The following is a 19,360-nucleotide window of genomic DNA, read 5'->3' on the forward strand; positions in this document are numbered from 1 at the left end:
CAGGACGGAGTAAACATTACCTAAGTGGTCGGTGCGTCCACTCAACTTGGGATGCCTGTGACTAATATAAATAGCCTAGTTATCCCCAGAATCCACGATAATGAGCACCGACGATGGGCGCGTCATACGTAATTGCATCCTGCTCAACGTCATGGGAAAGACAATGATCTGTCTATCTATTGATCTATCTACAACCCAGAATATGAGGAACAGACGCACTGCGCGGGTTTTGCCGAACAAACATCGAACTGGAAACAGTATACCTCTTCAACATCCATCACCCCCTTGCGACAGCCAATTGCTCCCCTAAACGCCAGCAGACGCAGAGTAACAACTCCCCCAGCATATTGCTCACAAGGAAGGCCCTGAGATCGTAGGAGTGTCGGGTCTTTTTTGCTGCGATGCTAAACGGAGACACAATAATCCCGGCAAATTTCCAGCGCAGGCTCGGAGACTTCACCAGACAATAAATATGCAGGAGCAGTGAGATCCGCATACCAGTCCAATACTACTCTCCTGGCTGAGGAATTGGATATCCAACCTGACCAGGCCATAAACATCGCCAACCCCATTATCGATGCTCCTCCAACACCTCCTCCCAGCCCTAACACTCACCACCGCCGTCCTCTCCCTCACCCTCACCCTCTCCCCCAGCCCCAACCATGATTCCCCCGCCCAATCAATCCTCACCTCCCCTCCCAGCCCCTTCGACGACCCAGACTGCGACGGCACGGGGCTCATCGACCCCAACGACCCGAACAACCACTGCACCGGCGACGGGCTGATCCTCCCGGCCCCGGACCCGGACCGCGAAGGCTTCCGATTCGAGAACCCCTCGACAGACTGCCAATATGTCACGCAGATGCACATCTGGGACTCATTCAAGAACCTGGAGAAAGACATGTCGAAGCTCTTCACGCTCATCCACAAGAACGTCAGCTTCACCGTGGTGGGCCATCACCCGATCGCGGGCCACTACACCGACCTGTTGCATTTCTACGTGAACGCGCTACGGCGCGTCAGCGTGCTGTTCATGGAGCATGCGGAGAAGTTCGAGATCCATCCGCAGGCTATCCATGGGGGCTGTGACAGTCGGTGGTCGGTGCAGGAGGTGCAGTTCAAGGGGGTGATGAATTCGGGTGGGTTGTTTGGTCTTTTTTTTTTTTTTTTTTTGGTCTCATTCAGCTCCCCTTCCCCCCCCTTTTTTTTTCTTTTCGTAAATTATTGCATGCGGGTTATTACTGGGATATTACGTCGATGTGGCTGATTGTGCGCAGGGGATCCGTTCGATATCGTCAATGTATGGGTCACGAGGTGGTATCGCGACCAGATGGTCGAGATCCGGACGTATATAGATGCCCCCAAGATCATGGACGCTCTTCATAAGAACGAAATCTGGTGGAACGGGACCACGCTCCGGGAGAACTGGCGGTATATGCCTGGGCCGGCGGGAATGCCGGATCTGAGGGAGCTGGAGGGGCTTCTGGGGTATCCCAATGGGAGCAAGTATGAGAATTAGCTGGGTAGAATCGGTGCAGGATCGCTGCTATAAGGAACATGGGAGTTTGTGGTACCCTTTTGGGCTCTTGAGGATTGAGATGCGACTGCAATAAAGAGAAGGGTGGTTTCATCGGTACATGGAGAGCTATCTAATGTCTTACCGATTCTGAGTGACCAGGTAGTCGTGATCAGAACACCTCATAAGATTCTTTTATATTGGCCAACCAGAAGTCATGTTGCCTTCAGCTATTGATGGCGATACGAATATTAAAGACAGCAGACACAAGGAAGAGATAGATAAACCAGAGGGCAATGCACCAAAGAGACACATCCAACCTTGCTCCCGCCATAAAATTTCTAACCGCTCCCAGTTCACTGATACCACCACCAAGCAACAGTCAAAACCACCACGGACGTCATCCACTTCAGACACCTGGTAACCAGCCGCATGAACAGAGCCCTGGAAATGTAGTAGTGTATCTGCATCGCCCAGGTAATAAGCGCACATCATACCGCCAAAGCATTCTATCAACAGCCTTCCCCTCGTACTTGGAATCGAGCACCTTGTATCAGAGACCCATCAAGTCATTGGCAATGTCGAGACTGCATTCGCACATGTGATAGCAGGTGTAGACGAGTTGTCGGAGGGCGATGTAGAGAGCTGTGCTGGGGTTGGGAACTTCGTTTCCTTGGAGAATTATTGGAGGAGTTGAGGTGGAGGACGGACGTACACAGGTAGGCATCCCCGATTGATTGGGGTCCCGACGGGGAGCAATGATGAGGGGGCAGGAATACTGGCTCGGGTAGACATTGGCGTCGGCATCAGGAGGGTTGGCTGAAGCCGGGGTTGTGAGTGAAGGCAAGAATCGATGACGCCTGGCGTGCCTCAGCGAACAGGCATCAGTTCCTACGGCGACATCTTCCCCAGAGTTTGCCCTCCCCAGGGCTGACTGCAATCTCAGCCCGGTGCCACCAACCCCATGTCCAATGGAGGCCTAAATGGTAAGTGGTCACACCTACTGTATCAGAAAAGGGGGGCTTGTGGGACGTAGTATGTTGTCAACAACTCTCACCTGGTCAAGGCTGAGAAGCTTGGATGAGATATCAGAGATATTTCCGAGTATTAACCTCGCTACTGCTCTTCGGATTATAGTTCTAAGCCGTGCGACGTCGACAACATATAGTACGTGAGAAATGCGCAGTCCCGAGTCAAAGGAGTCGTCAATACATCTACTGAGCGGGTTGTAACCGTCGCTCCAAAGTAACATCGCGAGAAATGCCCCGGGACACGTCAGTCCATGTGCAACCGATGGCTTACCGGGCGGCACACAGCGGGTTAGTCGTGTCATCACTTCTCATGCTGTGAAGACTGGTGTTCCGCCTGGGCGGCGTGCATGGGCCGCCAGCAAGTTCAAAATCCGTCGACCTCCGACTGCTTGACCTTCTCTTGCTAGTCAGACGGGAGAACCATGTCGGGACACGGCGCGGGACAAGGTGTTGCGGAAGGAGCGGCCGGTACGTCAGCAGATTGGCGCATACAATGGCTACACAGAGCTGGGCTGTCAGCCAGTCGTTGGTGGCGTAGATTCGCTCTTGTTTCAGTGGTGCAGTTAGCAGGCTGCCGCGTCCACCGGCAATATCTACAGGGTCTCACATACCAGGCGGGGAGTTTGGGCTGGCGATCAGCACGATCCGGATTAGGCTGATAACAGCGACTCTGGGATTTGCATGTTAGCAAAAAGCGCGGGGTGGCGGTTGTTTGGACGGCCGATGAACGGCCTGCTCACAAGCCTCCAAGAACGAAGATAAAACACAGGGAGACCCTCTGCTTCAAATCCAGGTGCAATCCCTTGATCATCCCAATTGGCATCAGCGCGATCACAATATCTTGCAAGCAGTTGATGGGTTCGATGATCTCGAAGGGCAGGATGAAGTCGGTGCAATGGGCTTTTTTGGATAGATTCCACATGGCATCTGGCGGGATGCAGTGTAATATGGTAGCCACCAAAGACCCGACCATCCACATCACAACGGAGAGCCCTACAATGATCACCCAAACCCGGAATTGGGCGGAGACGAAGATCCTGTAGTAGAGACAGAGGATGCTGAGCTTTGCGAATGAGATTGCGGGCACCGAGAAGATGATGACGATATAATACGCCTGGTTCTAATGTCAGTCATCGCCTCTTTGCATGTGGGAATTGGGTCCCCCGGCCTTCAATGAAGAAACGGCCATGGATTGGGGCAATGATTTGAGAGGGAGCCGGAATCCCCCCTGCCTCATCGCTATGTCGGATTAGAGATGACTGGAACAAGCCAACCTGGGCCAATGGATCTCACCCCAGATTTGCACGATACTAAACCCATAGAAACTCAACAAGGAGGCAACGATCATGCCATCATCCGCACCGTAGCTGCGCTTTTTCTTTGCGACGGCAATAAAGCGAAGGACGACTGATAATGAAGCAATGACCATCATTGAAACGGTCAACGCAAGCCCCCCAGCCTCATACTGCCAGTAATCCACCGGAGCTGTGCTTGTGGAGGTCATACTGATGCAATTCGGCTGGGCATACAAAAAGCAAATGGACAAGGGCCAATGTCAATCAGCGGACGAGAAACGGGGGTTTTTATTATAAGGGTATCTCCAAGTGGATAAGATTGAGGATCTGATGAGCGTGCTTCCACTGCCAGAGAAGCAGAGAATCAAAGATATCTGGCATGCTTTTAGAAGAGTTGACCCTGAGCTGAGGAGAGTGTATCCAGAATTGATGCTGTCGAAGGCTCTCGCGTCTCGCAGAGTATGGGCCGAATTTCTGCCTGTTCTGGTGTTTCACAGCGCCTGGTCCCAGAAGGATGATGCCGAGTCAATGACGATGCGAATGAGGGATGGACAAGTCATAGTTATGCCTGGGGCACCCTCGTCGCCCGGACATGCTGGCGCCTGCCACGCTGACCCGTGAATGAAAAATATCTTCTCCCCAGACTTGGCCCGTCTTCTTCCACTCACCGAGTCTCTCAAGACCGACCACGATGGCCGTACTTTATCACACCCTGGTGCTTTCTGGAGAGTTAGATGTTGATGAGTGACCGATTGTTAAGAGATCTATATGTGCACATCGACTGGCTTAACCTATGCATTGCATGTATAGGGGCCAAGATTCATACCAGCGCTAGCACTGGCACTACGCCGTCAACTCCACTCTCCATCATCCCCCCCGCACGCTGACCACGCTAACAGACATGACAAGTCGACAAAAACCTCAAGTCCCAATCCAGTAACCAGGTTCCCATAAGAATCTCATCTCCCAGACAGACAACCATCATCATCATCATCTTCTTCTTCTTCTTCCTCACCGTCCAACATGCCCATCCCAGACCCAACCAACCACCAATTCACCTTCCCAGCCCTCCACCCTTCCAGTCCTGCCAACTTCCAGCACGCCATCAAAATCTCCATATTCTTCAACAAGCGCGATGACATCTCCCACGACCAATTCTACCACCACTGGCAAACCGTCCACGCGGATCTGACAGTCGCCACTCGGGCTTTCCAGTCTCATATTATTCGATACACGCAGGTACCATGACCACCAACCCCTTCTTATATCTATATCTATATCTATATCTATATACCATATTGCGTCTTTTTCTCTTCTTCTCCCAACCTACCCTACCCTACATATACCATTCAAGTAGCACCCAGCTAACCCGATAGACAGCACCACCAAACCCCCTCCATGAGATCCCTCGTGCAGACCCTCCCCGGCGCAAACGTCCTCGACTACGACGGGTGCGCGGAGATGTGGGTGCGCAAGTGGGACGACTGGGTGGCGTTTACCGAGAGCGACGAGTTTCGGGGCGTGTTGGCCGACGATTCGTTGGGGTTTGTCAAGCTGCCGTTGACGTATATGGTGGGCTATGAGAATTTGGTGGTGGGGGACAAGGTGGGGGGCTGGGGGGAAGGATGGTGTGGTTATTGAGGGGGGGAGGCAAAGGGGGAGTCCGTTGTGAAGGATGGTGATGAGAGAGAGAGAGATAGCTCGTTCGTTTGTTCGTTCTGGATATACTGTTTTTCACACACGCTTTTCATTTCGGAGAAGCATAGTAGCGATGCTGTATGTTAGGTCCCCTTCAATCGATGCCTGCAGCAACTCCAATGCTAAAATCGTCTATGCAAAAATATCGCCCCCCTCCGGACCACTCCGGGCCCTCTGGATCCTCTCCGCCGAAGTCTTAAACAAGCGAGGCATCTTGGTATCCTCGAAGCTCTTTCCAGTCCGAACCATATCCGCCAGTTCCCTCGCGGCCAGAAGAATGACCGGCATACCGTGGCCATTGAAGCCCGCGCAGACATACTGCCCGGGCCGATTGGGGACATCGCCGATATGAGGGCTCGTATCATACGAATACCCCATGACTACCACAAACGATCAATCCACCGTCAGCACAACATTCTCCAGAAAACCAAACCCAAAAACCAAAAAAAAAAAAAAGAAATCAAAGATGGGGGAGAAAACTCACTCCCAGTCCAAATCTCCTTCACATACGCCCCACTATCCTCCCAGCCGATGAAAGTCCGCTGCATATAATCATTATAATAATCCTTGGCGGTCTCAATCAGCGTCGTATCATCAACCACATTATACCACTCCTCACGGGCACTCTTAAACGTATGCGACGCCCCACCCACAATAATACTCCCATCGGATCGAGAAATCAAGTAACTTCCCCCGGAAAGCCCCTTCTTCGTGCCCAGCGCGTACGAGTACGGCAGAAACGGCGCCGTCTTGCCCTCCGGAAGTGCAATGTGGCAACATATGCCGCGACAGGGCACAATGTTGGCCGAGTACTCGGGCAGCAGGCCCGCGGTGTATGCGTTTGTCGCGTAGATGACCTTTCCGGCGCGGATAGTACCTCGGGGCGTGTGGATCGTATGTGTTTCTGTCGTCTCTTCCGCTGTGGTTACAGACGTGACGGGCGTCTGGGTCTGCACGTTCAACGCCGGGGAGTCCGCAATTTTCGACAATAAGCCCAGGATGAATTTATACGGCCATAGGGTTCCCGAAGTATACGAGATACAGGCCTTAGTGCCTTTGACGCCTGAGATCTGCAGACGGGTTAGTACCACTCCTCCCTCCTAAACCAAACCGGGAAAAAAAAAAGGAACAATAGCATGAAGGAAATAAGCAGATAAACGCACCCTCTCGGCCCTCTCCCCCGTCGTAAAATGCAACTCCTTCGCAAGCTTCACTCCCTGCGCAACCAGCATATCCAGCGTGCTCTTTGCCTTCTCGCCGGCCTGCTCATCAAAATACACATTCATGTTGCGGGTGAGGTTAAACTCGCAATCGATCTCTTCTTCCCGGAGGAGATCCCTCAGCGCTTGGATATGATCCCATTCGAAATCCGCGACTTCGACGCCCGCTTCGAGCCCGTGGCGCTCGATGTAGGTGGGGATGTTGCCGTAGATGTCGGGTCGGAGGTGGCCGCCTAGATTCAGCGCCGGAATGTTAGTTCCGCAGACTAGGTTCAAGGTTGAGGGGGGTAAAGTAATATTTTGGGAGGAGATCAGACCATTTCGACCTGTTGCGCCGGAGCAGACCTGTCGGGCTTCGAGGAGGGTGATGGTGGGGTGATGGGGTTGGGGTTGGGATTCGTCCTGCTGTTTGAGGAGGTGGTATGCTAGGGTGACGCCCGCGTAGCCGGCGCCGATGATCACGATGTCGCTTTGTTGGGGGAGGGATGGGGTGGTGCGGAGATTGTCGAGGGGGTCGAGGTCGGTGCGCCAGAAGGGGAGGAGAGGGTTGTTGGCGGGGAGGATTGGGGGGTTGGTTGTGGTGGTGGTGGCAGTGGTGGCGTTGGTCATGATGTGGGAGGTGTATGGATGTCTGTATGGGCGGAGTGGTGTGCTATTCAGCTATTGAGGGGTGGGCAGTTGAGCTCAGTGGACAGGGAATATATCATACTTATTTATATACTATATAGATGAATCCCGATGGACGTTTATCTACGGGATTCGGAGTTGGGCTTTACGGAGTTCTATCCGAGCGCTCAAGATATGTTCATGATAAGGCAGGGGGGAGCAGTTACAGAATGGCATTTGCTACTATCTCGCCAGTCCAGGCATCAACCCCGATTATTGCGGTGGCTTCTCCATTCGTTCATTATTCCGTATAGACCGGGACCGGGGCTATCACATCCTCGCGAGGCACGGTCTCATCCGACCGCGGCTTATCATCAGCAACAGCCTCGACCTGCTTTTTACGTCCTTGGTACTTTAGTACCTGACAGATGCAGATGCGGGGTTATCGGATAATCAGATAAGCCGTCAGGGGCAGCCCTTCCTACTCCTTCATAATGACTTAATAGTTCGGGATTGTTTGCCGCGGGTGTTGCTCATCATGGTGATGGCTGTGTTGCCGGGAGGCCTATGAGACAGCCTGAGGGAAAGAGTCCTGTTTTTGAGATCAGAACATTCCACCGTTGACCCGTTGACAGCAGGGAAATCCTTCCAGAGAACGGAGTACAAAGAGGGAGGTGTTGATGTCCACGACCACTCGATTCGCGTTGAAGAATTACCAGTTCTAGTTAGTTAGTCGGCGGCTAGTTAACCACAAGCGGACATGACTAAGCCCGTCCGGTTTAGGCATAGGCTAAACCCGAAGAGGCGACGCGCCAGGCGGCGCCCCCTTTGCAGACTAGCGCGCGACATCATCTCGATCTGCCGGCTTTGCTCAAGGCCCGACCACCGCAGGAGCATCGCATCGCATACCAACTCCTCCCAGCCATGACCAGTTTCGGCTGATCCCTTCTCACTCAACCGCTCATCCCCCCCCTCCCCCCTACGCTATACCTGATCGACTCGCCGACGGTGTGCGCCTCCCGTCACAATGACCGATTATTCGAAATTGAAGGTGACCGACCTCAAGGCGGAACTGAAGCGGCGCGGCATCGCGCAGACCGGGCTCCGCGTCAAACAACAATTTATTGACCGGCTGATCGAGGAGGATGCTCGCGAAGGACAGGACGCGGTCGCGGATGGAGAGCCAGCACCTGAAGAAGATGCTGCGCCAGAGGAAGCCCAGCCCGTCGAGTCGGAGCCGCCCATGCCAGAGCCAGAGCCAGAGCCAGAGCCGACCGCAGTTGCAGCTGCCGAACCAGAGGCCCTCGAGCCTGAAGTGAAAGAGAAGGAGCCAGAACAGACAACACAGGAACCCGAACCCCAACCCGAACCGAGCGACGCTGTGAACGAGACCCAACCTCAGCAGACAACCGAGGAAGAAGCTCCCAACGGTGAAATGGCTGCCGAAGAACAGGCCAAGCAAGACCATGCCGAAGAGCCTCCCGCGGAATCGCCGAAGCCAGAGGAAACAACACAGCCGACTGAGGTGACGATGGTCGATCAACCCACCGATACCTCTGTCGCGCAAGACGAGAACAAGACTGAGACAGCTGCGCCGGTTGAGCAGGCTCCTGGAGAGGCAGAGCAGTCCGTGTCTGTTGATCAAAATGGCGTCGAGCCGCCCGCAGCCAACGAAACACCTGCACCCCCCGCTGTCACCTCTGAGATGAACACGGCATTTTCCACACCTCTCCCCACCGAGGAAGTGATGGAGGACAGGCGGAAGCGCAAGCGTCGCAGTCAGAGCCCGGTGCCCACCCCGGAAGCGCTGGCCAACAAGAGAGCCAAGGCGCAAGAAGAGCCCCCCAGGGTTGTTTTGCCCGAGGACCAGGACGCGATGGACACGGAACGCGAATCTCGACAGAACAGCGCTGCCCCCGGCCCACAAGAAGCCGCCGAGGAACACGCGGGGCCTGATGCCGCGCCTGGCCAGGACGCCCCGCCCATCCAAGGTGAAACACCCACCAAGAAGGACGCTCCCCCGAAACACGATGTCCGTTTCAAGGGTCTCTTTTCAGCCAAAGAGACGGAGCAGAACCGTCCTGCATCCCCGCCGCCAGATGTGGTGATGGAAGATGCTGACGTCGAGCCGGCCCTGCATGTCGCCACCCCGGCTCTTTACGTCGGTGGCTTGATGCGCCCGCTGCAGCCCGTCGCGCTGAGGAATCACCTGGTCAGTCTGGCGGCGTCTCCGGGCGCATCGCCCAACCCGGATGCGATCGTGGACTTCTACTTGGACCCCATCAAGACGCATTGCTTTGTCAGTTTCACGAGCGTTTCTGCGGCGTCTCGCGTCCGCACTGCACTCCATGGGACGGTCTGGCCCAACGAACGCAACCGCAAGACCCTGTTTGTGGACTTCATCCCGGAGGACCGACTGCCGCAGTGGATCGAAAGGGAAGAGGGCTCTCGGCAGCGCGGAGCCCCTCCGCTCCGCTGGGAGGTCCGATACGAGCTGACGGAGGATGGTGTCGAGGCGGTTCTGGATGAGGTCGACCCTCGAAGCGCTGGATCTCATCAACCCGCGCGCGGGCCTGAGCCCAGCGGGTTCTCTCGTCCGCCGCCCACCGGACCGCGGGCAGAGGCTGGCGGACATGCTCGCCGTCCCAGCGACGCCGTGCCCGCCGACTCCGGCTCGCAACCCGGGCAAGGATTCAAGCCGCTGGACGAGCTGTTCATGTCTACGACCGCCAAGCCCAAGCTCTACTATCTCCCCGTCCCGCGCGAAGTGGCCGACCGGCGTCTCGATCGCTTCGACGATCTCCTACGGAAGGGAGAATTCCCACGGCGAGGAGGCGACGAGATGCGACGCATCACCTTTGAGGACGAGGATTACTTTGTGGACAACGGCCCGGAATTCGGCGGGGGTCGCGGACGAGGCGGAGGCCGGGGAGGTCGCGGAGGGGGAGGACGAGGTCGCGGACGGGGAGGGTTTGGCGGCGACTCGTGGCGGAATGACCGTCGTGGTCGGTATTGAGTTGGCTGACGCTGACCCTTGGGGGAAGTACCCTCGCTGTATTGTTGTCATTTCAATTTCCTGTATAGTAGGGCCAAGAGTCTAGGAGGCCTTGGGGGGAAAAACACGGGATTCGATGTAAATTAGGGATGACAATCATGTTCATGGATACACTGGGATGCTATACCGGGAATGAACAGGAATAATCGGAATTATGCATGATGTGATGCCGTAATTGCGGTCATGCCTTAACGGCCAAAACGTGGCTGCCTTGCCTTGGCGGTCTCGTCGTCGTCGTCCTCACTACTAGTACTTAGACACGCCGTACGTACCACTCACTCCCAAGTCCTTAGCTTCCTCTTTCCTCTTCGTCATTCCATGCCGGTTCGCGGATTGTTTGCACCACAAAATCCTCACACCGGTCGCATTCGACTGAAGCCGTTGATCACAATACATGACTATATATAACGCCTACCCACTCTCCACCCGACCCCCTCCACTTGCTTTCCCGTCCCACTCCGCCCCGGTCGCCGTCGACGCCGTCTGCTGCTGCACTTTTTACGCTGGCCTCGGTCGCCTCCTCTGCCAGCGCATCCGGAGCATTGCCAGGGCGATCGGCCCCGTTGGCCTGCCAGATCTATTTACAGTACCCGCGACCCGACGGCAATCCGCATCGAAGGCTCAGCAAGCGGAGCGAAGCTTAAAGTTGGGTGGCTTCCAGGGGTTCATGGGGGCCAAGCCCGGCTGTGCGGATAAGATATCTTAAACAAACATTACGCGGGTTGGCGGCCATTACGACGATCCTCTCCCCTCGCTTCCCTCGCCTTCGCATCACCTCCTTTCCTCCCTTTTCCTCGTTCACACACTCTCCCTCGAGGCTGTTCGTCCCTGCAGTCCTCCGCTCGCGCTGCAAGAATGGGCTGGCCAACGTGCAATTCCACCGTCGAAGACGAGACCAGTACGCCTGTCTCCTCCCCCCTCCCCTCCCCTCCCTCCGCTTGGGTTGCGACCTGGTGACCCGTTGCATGGGCTGACGCGGTTATTCTCTACAGTCACCGAAGTCGAACTTTGGGATGGCGGTCTCACCTTCCATGACCTCTGCCTGATTGTGGGCGGCATTTTCGGGCTTTTATCGATAGTGATCTCCTTCTACTTGATTTTCATGCACGCCACGCATTACAGCAAAAAGATAGAACAGCGGCAGTATGGATCCTCCTCGGGAAACCGTCCCCTGCATTTGGTTCGCTGGTGACTGACGCTTGCTTCTTCTGTCGCAGTATCATTCGAATCCTGCTCATGGTCCCCGTTTACGCCATTGTCGCATGGCTCGGTACCTACTTCTACAAGAACGATGTCTACTACGACGTGATTGGCAATTGCTACGAGGCATTCGCGATTTCCGCTTTCTTCTCCCTGATGTGCGCATACGTCGCCCCCGACCTGCATAGCCAGAAGGAATACTTCCGAGGAGTCGAGCCAAAGCCATGGGTCTTCCCGATCCCGTGGATGCAGAAATGTTCGGGAGGGGAGAATGGCATCTGGAGAACTCCGCGCAGTGGTCTGACATGGTTCAACGTGAGTGGGATTGTGCGCGGGTGAAAATGGCTGGCGCTAACGAGGAGCATAGGTCATCTGGGTGGGCGTGTTCCAATACTGTCTTCTCCGAGTCCTCATGACCGTTGTCGCGGTCATCACGCAAAGCTTCAATTTGTACTGCGAGGAGTCACTCAACCCTGCGTTTTCGCACATCTGGGTATGAAATACAGGCCCGATCGGTTTTTGTCGATGTCAGCTAACCGCGCAATAGGTCTTGATCGTCGAGTGTATCGCAGTCACGATCGCCATGTACTGCCTTATCCAATTCTACATCCAGATCAAGGACGATATCAGCCAGCATTCGCCATTCCTGAAAATCCTTTCCATCAAGCTCGTGATTTTCTTGTCCTTCTGGCAGTCGGTGAGTGCACCTGGTTCCAATAGTCCATCCCAGGCTCCTAACCTCAGACGCAGACCCTGATCTCCTTCCTCACCTCCGCGGGTGCGATCAAGGCAAGCAGTAAACTGCAGGACCCGGATCTCAAAGTCGGACTCCCCAATCTTTTGATCAACATCGAAATGGCCTTCTTCGCTGTCCTGCACCTGTGGGCGTTCTCCTGGAAGCGCTACACCCTCAACGCCCAGACGGCTGAGGTGACGGACTTCTACGGGAACGGAAAAGCCACCTATGACGGCGGTCGGTTTGGCACGAAAGCCTTGCTGGATGCGCTGAACCCGCTCGACCTCATCAAGGCCATTGGGCGCAGTTTCCGCTGGCTGTTTGTTGGCCGGAAGAGGCGCACTCTGGATCCCAGCTACCACATTCGACCCGAATCCATCGGATTAGACGCCACGGAGACCGGAGCGGAACACGGCACTGCCTATGGGGGCGCCGGCGCGATGATGGGCGGCGGGCGTTACGGGGCACCGGGTGAAGAAGGACAGGTGCTTTTGTCGCATGCGCAGCCCAGCCCGGCTGGACTGGCCCCTCCGATCGAGGACGACAACGACCCGAACCGTTTCTACAACCACAACCGCCTGAGCGCCTCGTCACTGCTGGAACCCTCGCCTTCCCACTCGCCCCGACCCTACTCCCCCTACGATGACGCCTATAACCCTTATTTGGCCAACTCGCAATTCGAACACGACCATGACTACGAGTCTACCCCCGGCAACCCGCCGTACCCCAATCCGCCGTACCCAGAGGATCCTCATCCGGTCCATCTCTACCACCCAGACACGGCCCTACAAGAGCAACCCCCCATCCCTCTCCCGGAGTCCTACCAACCCCCTCCACCCCACTACGACAGTGACCATCAACGACGATAGAGAGCACTGCCATACAGGGAAGACTTCATCGGATATCGTTGTTGCCTGTTCCACTTGTCCTGCACCACCCACCCCTCCCGTGGGCAGTGCCATGCTAGCTGCTGCTGTCTTTGTCTCCCGGCGTTGGTTTTTGTCGTATAATACCCTCTGACTTTTTTCCCCCCTTTTGGGCCTGCCTTCCTTGCTTTGTGTTTCGTTTCGCTATATGAGATCACGGTTATAAAAGATTGAGGCTTCATGAGACCCTAGACTTTGTGTTTTGAGTCGGGTTACACTTCTTCTCTTCCTATTCGGATTGATGACTGGATTAGGAATACTGTTCCAGTTTCCTCTCCCTTTTTCTCCTTTTTCTTCTCTTTTCTTCTTTCAATTTTTTGATCACTGCTTTTCGCTGTCCATACATTTCTTTTCTTTGGGGGTTAGATTGCATTGTTGTGTTTTTTTTTTTCGCTTCTCTTGTAAAGTACGATTGCTTGGACTGGGATGGTTTTCATGATGGATAGGGCCTACCTAGGTGGTGTTGATGTAACTTAACTTTAACTTTAGGTACCTGGGATCTGGGTTGGGAATTATCATTGATTTATTGAAATTTTTGTTATTGTTCTAGCTGGTTTTGGGGGTTGGATATTTAAGTAGGTCTGTACTGGGCTTGTGTTCTATACTTTACTGTGTAGCACTAAAGCCGTGTGTGTACGTAGATATTGATGGTCAAGTACTGTATGTGTATGTGACCATCATGAAATTCATAGTTCGTTATCAAGTAAGCGCCATCAACATGCTCAACGCCCCCCCCCTCCCCACCCACCCTACCTTTTCTCTTCTACCTCCCAGCTAAACAGCCGCCACCACCACGGTATCTATCTATATCTACCCATGCGCCACCCCATCCCTCCCCGAGAAAAACTCTTCCCCAAACCTCCCCTGCATCGTCAACTGAGCCTTCCGGGACGACACCATACTCCGCCGCATATTATTCATGATAGCCGTACGTTTCCCCAGCTCGCGCATTGCGCTGATACTCTGGCCCAGTTGGCCCAGCAGCGCGACGAGGTGGACATCGTTGGTCTGGGCGAGGGTTTCGGCCGTAAAGGCGCTATGTTCTTGCGGGGTGAGGAGGGAGAGGTGCGAGATGAGGGCGTTGATGTTGCGGAGGATGGGGTGCGAGAGGGGGATGGGCTGGGGGTGGTTGTGGTGTCGGGGTCTGTGGGGTCTGTGGGGGCTGTGGCTGGGGTTGGATTGTTGTTGTTGTTGTTGCCCTCGACGGAGGAGGTAGAGATGCTTGTGACGTAGGACTTTATGAGCGAGATGCGCGATTCGAGGGTGCGGATGGCATTGAGGCGGGTTGTTAGGCTGGTGATTACTATAGTCATGATCTCTTTGTTAGTAATGAAGTTTATGGAAAGGGGATGTGCGTGATGACAATGACGACATACGTTCTTCCTCCTCCGGCGAAAGCAACGCCGACTCCGCCGACTGCTTCTCCTTGGTATCTTTGGGTTGCTTCGACAGCGATCTAGAAGCGGGGGCATCCACAGCGGCGTTCCTGGCTGTCCTAGCGACGGAGTCGATCCCGATCATCTCCGCCTCCCCGGTTTCGACGGAGTAGGGCAGTTCCCGGAATCGGATGGTGAGGGATTGCTGCTGCTCCTCGCCGTCGATCTGCATGGTCTTGCCGCTTTCCGCGGCGGTTTCGCCCTCGTAAACGCTCTCGTAGATGGTCAGGGGCAGTTTGCCGCCGTTGGAGGATGCCCCCTGCACCTGCGACGGGTGGAAGGCGAGGAATACGGCGGATTCATTGTAGTTCTGGAGGATTTGGCGGTGGATGGAGAGGTGGGCGGCGTTGGGGCCGGTGGGTGGTGCGGTTGACCACCAGCCGACGAGGTCGAGGGGGGGCGCTTTGTGGACGTCCTTGACTGGAGGGGAGTGTGTCAGTATGAGTGAGGGTGATGTATATGTTTCCCGTAGGTCATGGCTGGCTTACATTGCTTGACTCTCTCCACGAACCAGTCGTGCGGAATCTGCGCTTCGCCATTTGATCCTTCTGTCACTAGGCACTCGAAGCCATGTTCAAGGGTAATGTCTCGTCCGTTTTGCTGGCCTAATAGCGCTCCGATGATAGGGCCTTGTTGGGACCGGGCGGCATGGCGGGTGATGTGGTCGGAGATGGTGAGGAGAATCAGCGGATGGAGTTGGATGTGTAGACCGGAGTCGGAAGTCTTCTGGGAGAGGAGGGAATCTGGCAGGTCGGACATTATGGAAGGCGCCAGAGATGCGATGATGGGGGGAATAATGTTGGAGGGGGGGGAGGAGAGAGAGATGTAACTATTCGACTGTACGGTAGATACGATACGTCCGGGCGGAGCTGTGGGTGTTTGCCTGGTTTGCAGGCTGCCTCCCCCCGCCGCGATTGACTGATCGATCATCTACTAACTACTATCTACTCCTCCGTCCGCATCTTCCTCCCGCCGTCACTTTCCCTTCACGGCGCATAAACAACCATGGCCATTCCTTCGACCTACGATGAAGTCCGGCTTCATCTCCAAGAAGTCCAACGTGACCCCTCCACCCGGCTGGATCTGTCTTCCCTCGACAAGCTGAAGGTGGAGCTGACCGAGACCACGGACCGCCGCGTCCCCGCCACCCTCTTGATTCAGATCTCGCAGCTTCTCGCCGTCCTGCAGGAGGACCCAACTCCCGTCACCACCCTTGCCATAAAAGCTACAACCTACCTCAGCTTCACCGATCTTCGCTCCGTCGAACCCCCGATCGATTTCATCGCGGGCTTCAAAGCTCCCTCGGAACCGATCAACCTCTTGGTTCTCTCGTTGCTAAGCAAGGCGGGACAAGTCCCCAGCGATGCCGCTATAGTTGCCGGAGACCCGGAGCTGGTTGCTTCCCTGGTTGAACTCTGGCTTTCGACGCCCTCCACCGCTGTCGCACAGGCGGCGTTCGATACCATCTGGGCGCTCTTGGAGATCGACTTGTCCAGCCCGCTCGAAAACGGAGGACATGAAGGTGAGGAAGCTACTGGAGGACAAGGGCTCGTCTGGCGCAGGATATTCACGGACAAAGATGTCTATGGGCTTCTCTTTGCTTTCTGTAATCTCACCGAGGACGGGCCCGGGGGGCTTTCGAAGCGTGATAAGACAGTGGCCCAGGGACGGCTGATGGGCTTGCTGGTGAAAGCAGGTCAACTACGCTGGGATATAATCGCAAGTTCGCAAGTTCCGGAGGTGGAGAAAAAGTACAAAAGCAACAGTCTTCTTCATTTTGCCGCTTGCCAAATGGTGGACAAGAGTGATGTGCTGATGCATATGACCCTTGTGAACTTCTTCCATGATTTGCTGGAAATCGACGCTCCCGGTCTCATGGCACGGACTATCGTGCAGTCAGCGTCCACCTTCTCGTCCCCTGCCCTGGACTTCCTCATCTCGCATGATCTGCACTCCACGGTGTTGGAAAGCTACTTGGACGAATCGAAGCTGGACGCTGTGGATCTCGCCTACCTGTCCGGCCCGATCATGACGTACGTCGCGCAGTATGCTGAGCTATATCCCAACCACTTCTTACAAAGCCCGCAGCACATTCTGGACCGGGTACTGTCACGCATTGCATCCTCGGTGGCGATTTCATCCTCCCAGTGGGGTCATGGGCCAGTGCCCAGCGGGCAGTTGAATGTTCTCTCTTGTCTACCCCGAGTGCTTCTTGTCGAAGCTAGCAAGAAGGGATTGAATCCTGTCTTGGCCTTGCCTACCAGTCCCCCCAACAAAGCGGCTTTGGACGTGCTGTCCAGGATCCTCCACGGCCCGGTCAAACAAGATCTAGCTGACTCGATGGAGCTGAATGCTTCTGGGCAGACGCCAACCGACTGGCACAAGGAAGCCGCCGCCGCCCGGGCTCTTTACTTCATGTACACAAACGAACACACGGACTTCTGGACGGACGTGGTTGCAGCCGCCGATATCCTTGCCATGAAGGATGTTTCGTTGTCGTCGATCTCTCTCATGAAAGCCATCGTCACCGCGAATTGGCAGATGCTGACGGGTGAAGTAACCTCTGCCGTCCCAGGCACCTCTCGATACCAACTTCCGACCGAGCAAGGCCTGGAGAGTTTGTCTCCGGCTGCCCAAGGGGTTCTTCCATCGTCCGGTGCCTGGGCCGCTCTGACGCCACCGGCCTTGCCCACCCTCCTACCGTATTTGTTCAAGCCTCCTCGCTCATATGCGGAGTTCGTTGGCGGCGGTGCCGGAGATTCTGAACACGCCGTCTGGAAAGTAGCAACGGCGAAGCACGAGGTACTGGCGGCGCTGTACGAGTGCCTGCAGGAAGGGGGTGGCCAGATGGAGGGGTTCGAGGACATCATGCGCACGCTCCGGCAGAGGGTGAACGAGGGACCACTGGGTCCTGTTTCCCAGACTGCCAACCAGGTTGCCACCGTCAGCTTGTAAGGATTGTTCCGTGACTGAACGAATTATGATTATGCGACGAAGATACCTCTCTATGTACAGCAATTCCTCTGCAATGAATCAAGCAGCATCTACTATCTCTCTGTCGTAGACCTACCTCGAGGAGGTTGTACCGAGGCTATGCCAGAATCCCTCCTGATTGGCCAGCCCCACGTCGCCCAGGGCTCCCACCCACGAGCCCTAAGCACCCCTTTCGGGGAGATCCCCGCAGGCGGTGAGGGGAGGCCAGCGCCAGCTCCGGCGGAACTTTTTTTCTCGGCCTGGCCGCGCTGACTGACGCTGTTGTCTCGACTTCCTTCCTCGCAGTGAATTGCTCGCCCTCCCACGCTCTCTCACTCCATTTACCCCATTCACCCCATTCATATCGCCCACGCCCCATCATGTCCCGATTCGGCGCAAAGAAAGGCAGAAAGCTCCCCGGGGCCGAGTTCTCCTGGGAGACTGGCGACGCCGGCGGCGAGCCTGACACGGCCCCTACGCCTTTGTTCCCTGTACGTTCCTGCCTTCTTTCGGTCCTAATTTGCTTTTTCTTTGTGACGCCTAAGGCGCCGCTCCATTGTTGTTGTTGTTGTTGTTTTGTTTTTCTCCTCTTCCATAGCCTCTCCCCCCAATCCACCTTAACCCCGCCCTCCCCTCTCCCCCCTCTCTACAATGTGTTGTTCCCAGTTGTCACCTCACACCATACCGTGCCATATCATATACTCATGCTTTACCCAAAGAAATACACCGTTCCCCGGGGCCGCCCCCTCACTGCCCAAGAACAACTTCAGGTCGACCTGTACCGATCCCTCCGCGAACGCATCCACGATGGCCCCTACTACTCGATCCTCGATGGGGCGACGTCGGCCGCGAAAAAGGATAGTGCCGCGCGGGCGAACTTCGACCCCTTCCATGGCATGCAGTCTTATTCCGGAAAATACCAGAAGAAGAAGCGGGCGTTGCCGAGGATATTGGGACGGCAGTACGGTACGTTCTTCTGCTTTCTTCTTCTCCAGACGAGTGTGTTGTTTGATTGCCTGGGGGCTTGGGAGGTTGGGATGTGTGGCTGATGATGTGTTTGTGCTATGTAGTGATGAAATTCTTCCCCCGCGAACTGTGGCAGACGATTCAGCCGACATTCCGGCCGGATGCGGCGATGGACGGGTATGTACCGCAGGTGGCGGCGATCGCGGGCAAGAGAGGATTCGAGGATGACGAGGAAGAGGAAGATGATGAGGCCGGGAAGCGGAGGAAGACTGGTGGTGGGGAGGACGAGGATGCGGGCGATGATGGGGACGACGACAAGGATGTGCTGGATCCGGATGAGGAGCAGGAGGAGCAGTTGGAGGATGATGACTTCGAAGACGACGACGATGATATGGGCGGGGACTACAACGCGGAGCAGTACTTCGATGGTGGAGATGACGAATACGGGGACGATGGATTCGGGGATGGTGGTGGCGGCGGTGATGAGGAGACGTATTAGGCGTGTGGCTTTGAGATACCCTTGTTCTTGTGATCTTATCAATCTCAGCGGTTTGGCCATCTTACGGATGGCATGGCATACTATTGCTATATATTTGATGACTGGCGGTGGTGTAGTGGTGTTGAAGGGTTGCTATTGCCGGGTTGAGTGGTGATACCGGTGATACGTGCATGATGATGGTGTGTCTTCACGCTATCTGGGAA

The 19,360-nt window shown here is 55.4% G+C and overlaps 9 protein-coding genes across 9 annotated transcripts; 6 read left to right on the forward strand and 3 right to left on the reverse strand.

Moving 5' to 3' along the window:
* Window positions 1-444: 444 nt before the first annotated feature.
* Window positions 445-1,666, forward strand: BO70DRAFT_143643 (uncharacterized protein). Its single transcript, XM_025538139.1, has 2 exons — window positions 445-1,139; window positions 1,278-1,666. The coding sequence occupies exons 1-2, from the start codon at window positions 578-580 to the stop codon at window positions 1,517-1,519; spliced, it is 804 nt and encodes a 267-aa protein (XP_025395864.1). The 5' UTR covers window positions 445-577; the 3' UTR covers window positions 1,520-1,666.
* Window positions 1,667-1,719: 53 nt separating this feature from the next.
* BO70DRAFT_432305 (uncharacterized protein) lies at window positions 1,720-4,051 on the reverse strand (the record flags this gene model as incomplete). Its single annotated transcript, XM_025548306.1, has 8 exons — window positions 1,720-2,335; window positions 2,396-2,495; window positions 2,574-2,733; window positions 2,819-3,092; window positions 3,159-3,217; window positions 3,288-3,661; window positions 3,731-3,786; window positions 3,841-4,051. 8 exons carry the CDS (start codon window positions 4,049-4,051, stop codon window positions 2,070-2,072), a joined length of 1,500 nt encoding a protein of 499 aa, XP_025395865.1. The 3' UTR covers window positions 1,720-2,069.
* Window positions 4,052-4,532: 481 nt separating this feature from the next.
* Window positions 4,533-5,483, forward strand: BO70DRAFT_432306 (EthD domain-containing protein; the record flags this gene model as incomplete). The annotated part of the gene is made up of 2 exons (XM_025548307.1): window positions 4,533-5,081; window positions 5,223-5,483. The coding sequence occupies exons 1-2, from the start codon at window positions 4,866-4,868 to the stop codon at window positions 5,481-5,483; spliced, it is 477 nt and encodes a 158-aa protein (XP_025395866.1). The 5' UTR covers window positions 4,533-4,865.
* Window positions 5,484-5,672: 189 nt separating this feature from the next.
* On the reverse strand, window positions 5,673-7,369 carry BO70DRAFT_355724 (NAD(P)/FAD-dependent oxidoreductase; the record flags this gene model as incomplete). Its single annotated transcript, XM_025541908.1, has 3 exons — window positions 5,673-5,920; window positions 6,025-6,610; window positions 6,704-7,369. 3 exons carry the CDS (start codon window positions 7,367-7,369, stop codon window positions 5,673-5,675), a joined length of 1,500 nt encoding a protein of 499 aa, XP_025395867.1.
* A 737-nt stretch (window positions 7,370-8,106) lies between these two features.
* On the forward strand, window positions 8,107-10,722 carry BO70DRAFT_143682 (SAP domain protein). Its single transcript, XM_025538141.1, has one exon. The coding sequence runs from the start codon at window positions 8,394-8,396 to the stop codon at window positions 10,380-10,382; it is 1,989 nt and encodes a 662-aa protein (XP_025395868.1). The 5' UTR covers window positions 8,107-8,393; the 3' UTR covers window positions 10,383-10,722.
* Window positions 10,723-10,829: 107 nt separating this feature from the next.
* BO70DRAFT_143678 (OSTA/TMEM184 family protein) lies at window positions 10,830-13,375 on the forward strand. Its single transcript, XM_025538140.1, has 6 exons — window positions 10,830-11,319; window positions 11,414-11,564; window positions 11,639-11,936; window positions 11,989-12,114; window positions 12,169-12,318; window positions 12,372-13,375. The coding sequence occupies exons 1-6, from the start codon at window positions 11,277-11,279 to the stop codon at window positions 13,224-13,226; spliced, it is 1,623 nt and encodes a 540-aa protein (XP_025395869.1). The 5' UTR covers window positions 10,830-11,276; the 3' UTR covers window positions 13,227-13,375.
* A 675-nt stretch (window positions 13,376-14,050) lies between these two features.
* BO70DRAFT_365581 (COP9 signalosome complex subunit 6) lies at window positions 14,051-15,509 on the reverse strand. Its single transcript, XM_025544104.1, has 4 exons — window positions 15,208-15,509; window positions 14,660-15,139; window positions 14,489-14,586; window positions 14,051-14,402 (listed from the first exon to the last, which is right to left on the reverse strand). The coding sequence occupies exons 1-4, from the start codon at window positions 15,476-15,478 to the stop codon at window positions 14,094-14,096; spliced, it is 1,158 nt and encodes a 385-aa protein (XP_025395870.1). The 5' UTR covers window positions 15,479-15,509; the 3' UTR covers window positions 14,051-14,093.
* Window positions 15,510-15,692: 183 nt separating this feature from the next.
* On the forward strand, window positions 15,693-17,757 carry BO70DRAFT_365582 (uncharacterized protein). The gene has a single exon (XM_025544105.1). The coding sequence runs from the start codon at window positions 15,725-15,727 to the stop codon at window positions 17,672-17,674; it is 1,950 nt and encodes a 649-aa protein (XP_025395871.1). The 5' UTR covers window positions 15,693-15,724; the 3' UTR covers window positions 17,675-17,757.
* Window positions 17,758-17,997: 240 nt separating this feature from the next.
* BO70DRAFT_365583 (DNA-directed RNA polymerase III subunit C31) lies at window positions 17,998-19,169 on the forward strand. The gene is made up of 3 exons (XM_025544106.1): window positions 17,998-18,183; window positions 18,412-18,658; window positions 18,763-19,169. Exons 1-3 carry the CDS (start codon window positions 18,073-18,075, stop codon window positions 19,155-19,157), a joined length of 753 nt encoding a protein of 250 aa, XP_025395872.1. The 5' UTR covers window positions 17,998-18,072; the 3' UTR covers window positions 19,158-19,169.
* Window positions 19,170-19,360: the final 191 nt, after the last annotated feature.

The sequence above is a fragment of the Aspergillus heteromorphus genome, assembly GCF_003184545.1.
Source record: "Aspergillus heteromorphus CBS 117.55 chromosome Unknown BO70scaffold_31, whole genome shotgun sequence".
Taxonomy (NCBI): domain Eukaryota; kingdom Fungi; phylum Ascomycota; class Eurotiomycetes; order Eurotiales; family Aspergillaceae; genus Aspergillus; species Aspergillus heteromorphus.

Coding starts and splice junctions, on each gene's coding strand:
- BO70DRAFT_143643 (XM_025538139.1), top strand. CDS start 578: ATGCTCCTCCAACACCTCCTCCCAGCCCTAACACTCACCACCGCCGTC. Junction 1,140..1,277: donor CAAGGGGGTGATGAATTCGG/GTGGGTTGTTTG, acceptor GATTGTGCGCAG/GGGATCCGTTCGATATCGTC.
- BO70DRAFT_143682 (XM_025538141.1), top strand. CDS start 8,394: ATGACCGATTATTCGAAATTGAAGGTGACCGACCTCAAGGCGGAACTG.
- BO70DRAFT_143678 (XM_025538140.1), top strand. CDS start 11,277: ATGGGCTGGCCAACGTGCAATTCCACCGTCGAAGACGAGACCA. Junction 11,320..11,413: donor CACCGTCGAAGACGAGACCA/GTACGCCTGTCT, acceptor TATTCTCTACAG/TCACCGAAGTCGAACTTTGG. Junction 12,115..12,168: donor CTGCGTTTTCGCACATCTGG/GTATGAAATACA, acceptor ACCGCGCAATAG/GTCTTGATCGTCGAGTGTAT.
- BO70DRAFT_365581 (XM_025544104.1), bottom strand. CDS start 15,478: ATGTCCGACCTGCCAGATTCCCTCCTCTCCCAGAAGACTTCCGACTCC. Junction 15,140..15,207: donor CGTGGAGAGAGTCAAGCAAT/GTAAGCCAGCCA, acceptor ACTCCCCTCCAG/TCAAGGACGTCCACAAAGCG. Junction 14,403..14,488: donor CAAGCATCTCTACCTCCTCC/GTCGAGGGCAAC, acceptor AACCACCCCCAG/CCCATCCCCCTCTCGCACCC.
- BO70DRAFT_365582 (XM_025544105.1), top strand. CDS start 15,725: ATGGCCATTCCTTCGACCTACGATGAAGTCCGGCTTCATCTCCAAGAA.
- BO70DRAFT_365583 (XM_025544106.1), top strand. CDS start 18,073: ATGTCCCGATTCGGCGCAAAGAAAGGCAGAAAGCTCCCCGGGGCCGAG. Junction 18,184..18,411: donor CCCCTACGCCTTTGTTCCCT/GTACGTTCCTGC, acceptor CTTTACCCAAAG/AAATACACCGTTCCCCGGGG. Junction 18,659..18,762: donor GATATTGGGACGGCAGTACG/GTACGTTCTTCT, acceptor TGTGCTATGTAG/TGATGAAATTCTTCCCCCGC.